Source organism: Triturus cristatus, chromosome 9 (genome assembly GCF_964204655.1).
Source record: "Triturus cristatus chromosome 9, aTriCri1.1, whole genome shotgun sequence".
NCBI classification, from domain to species: Eukaryota; Metazoa; Chordata; class Amphibia; order Caudata; family Salamandridae; genus Triturus; species Triturus cristatus.
In genome coordinates, this window is record NC_140592.1 from 1104482869 (window position 1) to 1104489884 (window position 7016).

At 41.7% G+C, this 7016-nt stretch overlaps 1 protein-coding gene across 1 annotated transcript; it reads left to right on the forward strand.

Moving 5' to 3' along the window:
- Window positions 1-2334: 2334 nt before the first annotated feature.
- On the forward strand, window positions 2335-6706 carry LOC146799442 (zinc finger MYM-type protein 1-like). The gene is made up of 2 exons (XM_085627878.1): window positions 2335-4106; window positions 6640-6706. Exons 1-2 carry the CDS (start codon window positions 2335-2337, stop codon window positions 6704-6706), a joined length of 1839 nt encoding a protein of 612 aa, XP_085484004.1.
- The last annotated feature ends 310 nt before the right edge of the window (window positions 6707-7016 follow it).

Here is a 7016-nt window from a genome sequence, read left to right on the forward strand (position 1 = left end):
AGCCTTACAAATACTCGAATGTTTTCGCAGCATTACTCCCTATCGGCTGCCCGGACCCATCCCTCCCCTCACTGCTCCCTGGTCCATAATTATAGTTTTATGTGCGCGGTTGAGCGTAATGTACCGTAGCTTACACAGAAACATGTCTAGCTTTAATGGCGCTTGAGGTTTTTTTGTTCCTTTTTTTTTGGTAAGGAGTGAAGCATTTTGGTGACATTTGAGATTTGATAATGGGAAATTGCAAGAAATTCAAGAGGCTTGAAAAAAAGAAATCGAGGCGAAAGGTGACAACCAGAATCAGTTTGAATAGAAACCCTTTGACTGGGTTTTCAAGGTTAAATTGTATAGCTTTAAATTGAGCAATTGTAATTAACAATTGTTTTTGTATTGTATTGTATTGCAGCCTTTATATAGCGATTACTACCCCTGTGTGGGGGCACAGAAGCACTTGTGGTGTGGTTGGAAGGATGTTGTCTGTGTTCTGATCCTATGTGGGAAGTGAAACCATTGTTAATTACTTTTACCCTATTTAATGGTATACTATTTAAGCGTGAAACCCCTTTTAAAGGATTACTAGTGCTTAGAACCGTCAGAAGGTGATATGAAGCCCCCCATGTGAAAGCAATCTATACTTACAGTTAAGTGCAGAGTCCGTTTCTGGTTTATTCACATATACATATTGCCGTCTCATTGATCTGATGGTGTGTTGTTAATGGTGGAACAGTGGGACGGAAGCACATATTAATACAATGGTGTGTGTATATGGGACCAGAGTACTTCACCAGATTGTCACGGCCTCACTAAGGGGTAAACTTAATTACTATTACCATGTGCTTGTTCTGCCTCCCCCCCCCCCCAATGGATAAGACTATTAACCCCTTCCTCGCTCATGACGGAACCACTCCGTCATGAGCCACGGTTGCGCTGTGCTCATGACGGAGTGGTTCCGTCATGCTACGGCCGTTGGCGGCCGCTCCGCCCACACGGCGCTAATTCCCCGCCTGTGCGGGCGATTAGCGCAGTGGGCGGAGACGTGACGGAACCACTCCGTCATGAGCACAGCTCAACCGTGGCTCGTGACGGAGTGGTTCCGTCACGAGCACAGCGCCACCGCGCTGCCCCCAAACCCCCCCCCCAGCGCCGCGGCGGAATTCCTGCCGCAGCGAAGGGGTTAAAGCGAGCGAGGAGATAGAAACCTAAAGAGGCCTCATGCAAGGTGCATTAAGCATGCCTGCGCCCCCAGGATATTCCTATTTCCAACTGTTTTTTCACCGTCTGAGTATATACAGGACTGTAGGTTTCAATTGTGGTGCAGGTCCACCATGTCTCAGGAGAAGTGCCACAGAGCACTACTCCGTGACTGCCTATATTATTTCATATGCTTCCACCACAGACCCCAACGTCAATGTACATGAAACCTATAAGAATGCATTTAACCCTATATTACTGAGAAACCTACACACCGCAGTCCCTGTGGCGTTGAGGCATCTGGTTTTGATGCAAATGTGAAATTAACAGCTGCTTTCAAATTGTTCAAGCTGTTCAGTGGTTTCTGCTGTGTATCCAGTGGACCCTATTCTCAAAGCTTACGTCCTTTTTACCTTTTCACAGGCACCAGGGAGGAAATCAGCAGATAGTTTAACAGGCAGCGGAGAGTAAACCAGCAGAAGGCTTTTCAACAGGCACCAGAGAAAATCAACAGATAGTTCGACAAGCACCAGGGAGGAAATCAACAGATAGTTCGACAAGCACCAGGGAGGAAATCAACAGATAGTTCGACAAGCACCAGGGAGGAAATCAACAGATAGTTCGACAAGCACCAGGGAGGAAATCAACAGTTAGTTCGACAAGCACCAGGGAGGAAATCAGCAGATAGTTTAACAGGCAGCGGAGAGTAAACCAGCAGAAGGCTTTTCAACAGGCACCAGAGAAAATCAACAGATAGTTCGACAAGCACCAGGGAGGAAATCAACAGATAGTTCGACAAGCACCAGGGAGGAAATCAACAGATAGTTCGACAAGCACCAGGGAGGAAATCAACAGATAGTTCGACAAGCACCAGGGAGGAAATCAACAGATAGTTCGACAAGCACCAGGGAGGAAATCAACAGATAGCTTGACAAGCACCAGGGAGGAAATCAACAGATAGTTTATCAAAAGAAACTACAGGTCAGGCAGCAGAGAGGAAACCGGCAGAAAGGTTTTCTACAGGCACCAACAGGAAATCAAGAGATAGTTTGATAAGCACAAGGAAAGTGGGTGTCCTCTGTTAGGTGATACATCTATAATCTAGTTTAGGCTTTCTTTGAACTGTTCATTTTATTGTTTGTCAAAATGAACACAGTTGACAGTTTACTCACAAAACCATTTTTGGGAATGACACACGAAGATAAACTTCGGGTGAAAGGACTTGGGCCTGATAAACCTGAAATAAACATTGAACAGTCTACAAAAGACCGGGGCAAGGGTTACACACGTAGATTTACACGGAGCTGGTTTGATAAAATGGAGTGGTTAACTGCCAGCTCTTCTAAGAATGCCTTGTTCTGTTTCCCCTGCTTGCTCTTTGGGGGTGAAGTTAGCTGGACTAAAACAGGAGTTACTGACCTTAAACATCTGGCAGAAAAAATAAAGAGGCATGATTCCAGTGAAGCCCACTTGACCAATGTATTAAAGTTGTCTTTGTTTGGAAAATCAAATATTGCACTACAGTTAAATGAAGCCTACCGCAAGGGGGTAATCAAACACAATGAGGAGGTTGATAAGAATCGTTATATATTATCCAAACTGATTGACTGTGTAAAATTTTGTGGAGCTTTTGAATTGGCATTGCGCGGCCACGATGAAACTGAACATTCCCATAATCCTGGCATCTTCAAAGGGCTGATTGATTTTGTATCCAGTATAGACAGTGCAATGGAAGCGCACTTAAAAAGTGCATCTGTTTTTAAAGGCACTTCCAAGACAATCCAGAATGAGTTGCTTGACTGTATGCTGGAGGTAACAAAAGAAACTATTGTACAGCAAATAAGAAGCACTGATTACGTAGCTATCCAGGCCGATGATACAACTGATGTCTCTACCAAGACGCAGTCAGTACTTGTTTTCCGCTACATTGATGGCAATTCCAAGGTAGTAGAAAGATTTTGGTGCTTTTCGAATCTTAAAGATTCAACTGCAGATACAATTTCAGCATCTATTCTTAATGAACTTGAACATATTTTCCCAGAGCACAGTGGTAAAGGGAAGCTAATTGCTCAGAGCTATGATGGTGCCAGTGTCATGCGTGGTGCCTCTGGTGGAGTTCAAAAAAAGATCAGAGACATCTATCCAAATGCGCACTATGTCCATTGCTATGCCCACCAACTAAATCTAATCATGGAACAGGCTGCTTCAAAAATAACCAGATGCAGAATTTTCTTTAAAGAGTTGGGTGGTATTACTGCTTTTTTTTCCCGTTCGCCAAAACGGACTGAAGTGCTTCAACAGATAGTGGCAAAAAGAATACCGAGAGGGTCTGCAACTCGCTGGAACTTCAACATCCGAGCTGTCAATATAATTCACGAACACAGGGGTGACCTTTTAGAATGCATGAAATCTATTACAGAAGACCATACATTTGATTCCACTTCGGTGTGTGAAGCTAAGGGCTTTACCAGGACTCTGGAAGACAGGGAGTTTCTATTTTTTCTTTATTTGTTCCACGATATAATGCCACACGTCAATTTGTTGTATGAGCAATTACAAAAACGAGACATTGATACTGTATCTGCCCAAAAAAACACTTCAGCCTTTATGATCAGCATCAACAAAGTACGAGAATCCATTGATAATTTGGACTCTAAATTGCCAGATGATTCTCGCTTTACAAACCGCAAACTACAGATAAACACCTTGAATCAGGAAGGAAAGGAAGTATGCGACATTATTGTGGTGCATGCCAAGGAGCGCTTTGCATTTACAAGGCATCTAGTCAGTGCAACACTACTGGATAGTGGCCTGTTTCAAAAACATAGCAAAAATTTTCCTACTGCCGCACTTAATGAAACAGTGGAGGCATATCCAATGCTAATTAAGTCACGATTGCGCACTGAACTAGCAATCCTGTATGGAAGACAGGACTTTCAGCAGGCTACCGGTGGTGCCATGGCTTTATATATATTCTTATGTCAAAACAACTTGCATACTTCTTTTTGTGAGACTCTTAAATTGCTGAGAATTGTCATTACGACACCTATGACAACATCTGAGGCTGAAAGATGCTTTTCCACACTGAAAAGGATAAAAACATTTTTAAGGAACACAATGACCCAAGCTCGACTTAATGCATTGGCCATGCTGTCAATGGAAAAAGAACTAATAAATCAGATTCCAGATTTTAACAAGAGAACGATTGAAAGGTTTGCTCACATTAAAGAACGGCGTGCAAACTTTCTGTACAAATAGAAACCATAGAAATGCATGTGGTGCTGTGAATCATTGGTGCTAACAAATATAGTTTTTGTTTACTTCTTTGTATTGCAAGCAGCCATTCAAGTATACTGCAGGTCCAGGAACCTATGAAAGCAAATGCACCAAGTGTTAAATTTATGTTTCAGTACCTTGCATGACTTGAGAGTAATTCAGACATATCATTATAAAGCCACATAAGCTTAGTGTTGTTTCAGGGTATTAGTTAATGCATCTCTCTCTCAACCTTTTTACAAAGTTCCCCAGCAAACATGACCCAGTTTTGTGAATATCCTACACTCTGGCAAGCTTTGCATTAACTTTCAAACTATAGCCTGACACACTGATACCATGCTCCTTCCATTACATGCTTAAAGATGGTGCATACTGGGCTACAGTCAGTCTTGTAAGAATTTCAGGATATTGTTTATTGGTTTCATCTTTATAATCAGTCCTGATCCAGGTATTATAGTCAGTCCTGAATACAGTCTCGTTTTACAAACTTTTGCTGTAATGCAGACAGTGCCCTTTAGGAATAACAATTGTCTTCTGGCAATTCGTTAGATGAAGCTGTAGTTTGTTTGCTCTTTTCCTAATTGCAAACTGATACACTGACTGTAGTGTTGCTGTGTGGTAGAGGCCTGTAGAATCCTGGACGTATATTTTTTTAACGATCTCTACCACTGACCATCATGGACTGATACTGAGTGGATTTGTTAATAATATTACTTCATTTATAATGATAGGGTTCATTTCTGAACTGAAGAGCATACTAGATTTGACACTATTGCATATCTTTAGATCTACTCATGACTCATTACCTCATACTTAATACTCAACACACCATAAAAAAATTCAATTATTTTAAGGCGGCAGCACTTCATGTTCATCAACTCCATTACTTTAGCAGAATCTGATGCGAATTGCCATCTGCAGTGATGCAACATCTGTAAGGGAGCACATATTTGCATGCAAGGAGTCTGAATGTTGGCTCATTTCACTTTCATCAATGATATAACCATGTTTGTTTTCTTGTTGGAACATATAGAGTTATCTACTAGTAATATTTTGTTGGTGGCCTCATGGGTGTAAAATAATATAAATGTGTGAACCCATACAAGTTTGAGAAAGTTATGTTTCTTCCATGCACCAATGCATATTTCATGTAAATATACAAGTTTTTTTAAGTACTGGTTCACCAGACACTTTAGCAGTGATGTACAAAGTATTTAAATTTAAAGTATATAAAACATACTTCTTGTACTATTAAACCTTCTCTACACAAAGGTTTTGGTCATCTTCCTGCTCCTTATATATTTTTTTGAAAGGATTTTACCATGCTTGATTGTTTAAATGTAAATCTATATAAAGCATTCTAAATTACTGTTTGAACAATTGGCTTTGGGGTGAGGGATATTTACGTTTCGTCTTTCAACTGTAAAGCTAGCCGGCTCAAAGTTTGGTTGACAGTCTATAAGATTGGATTATTTTTTTCTTCAAATGAATATTTCTATCTGTAGCCAATTATATCATATGAAGATTTCATTCACCTCCTGTGTACTTGGCTTTGAACAAATGATTCATAAAGGAAACAGACAAGCACAGGTAGGGGAAACATTTTATGTGTTGCATGCATGTATATATTTTATCTCTGTATGCTTATGTGTTTTTTGTTTATACATGGTGCCTTTATGCATGCTATTGAGTTCCAAAAAATGAACACTAACCAATATGAGATTCAATTCTATATGGAAAAAGAAGGCATTTTACTCTGATGGGCTACCTTGAATGCAATTTTATCTCAAGTAGCCACTTGGTCAGTAGGCAGATCCAACCTATTTATGCAACATTGTTAAAATTAATTGTGGTTTATTGCAATTTAGAATGGTTTATTCATGAGGCCTTGGAACTGATGATAGTTTTAGGGGAGGCAGTGGCCTGTTTCTGTTAAGCACAATGGCTTCCGAAAGTCTTGAAAATCCACCATTTGGCTGCTAATTTTTCAAAATTTTCTCGGGGGGGCAACCCCCCCGAACCCTCCGTAGGTGGTTCGGGCTCGCTCGCTGCGCTCGCTCGCGCGCGCCATTCGACACTAAAAATTTTCAGCCCCACCACTTTAAAATCTCACCAGCCGCCACTGCTACTCTCCATTGATGCCTCTGGTGTCTCATCCGGCTCTCCCACTTTTAGGAGAAGAAATGTTCTGGAGAATAAAATTGAAGATGGGGATTGTGAATTGGGGCGACCTCTTTCATGAAGGTAGATTTCGCGATCTCCCGCTCCTCTATGGGGACGTTGTCCCCACCCCCCTGGAAACTTTCGGCTTCGCAGTGGGCTACAGAAACTGTTGCCGGCATATCCGGATGAACCTCCAGTTCTGGAGCCGTTTCATAACATGCTCGACTCTTCTTCGCCTTCACATATGGTCTCCTCGCTGTATCGGCGGATATATAATCGCGAGGAGGGGGTGGTGCTGAGGTCCCGTGCGGGCTGGGAGGCTGAGATTGGCATTGAGTTTACGGACGACCAGTGGGAGTTCTGCTGTTTGCAGACTGAAATGATTTCAT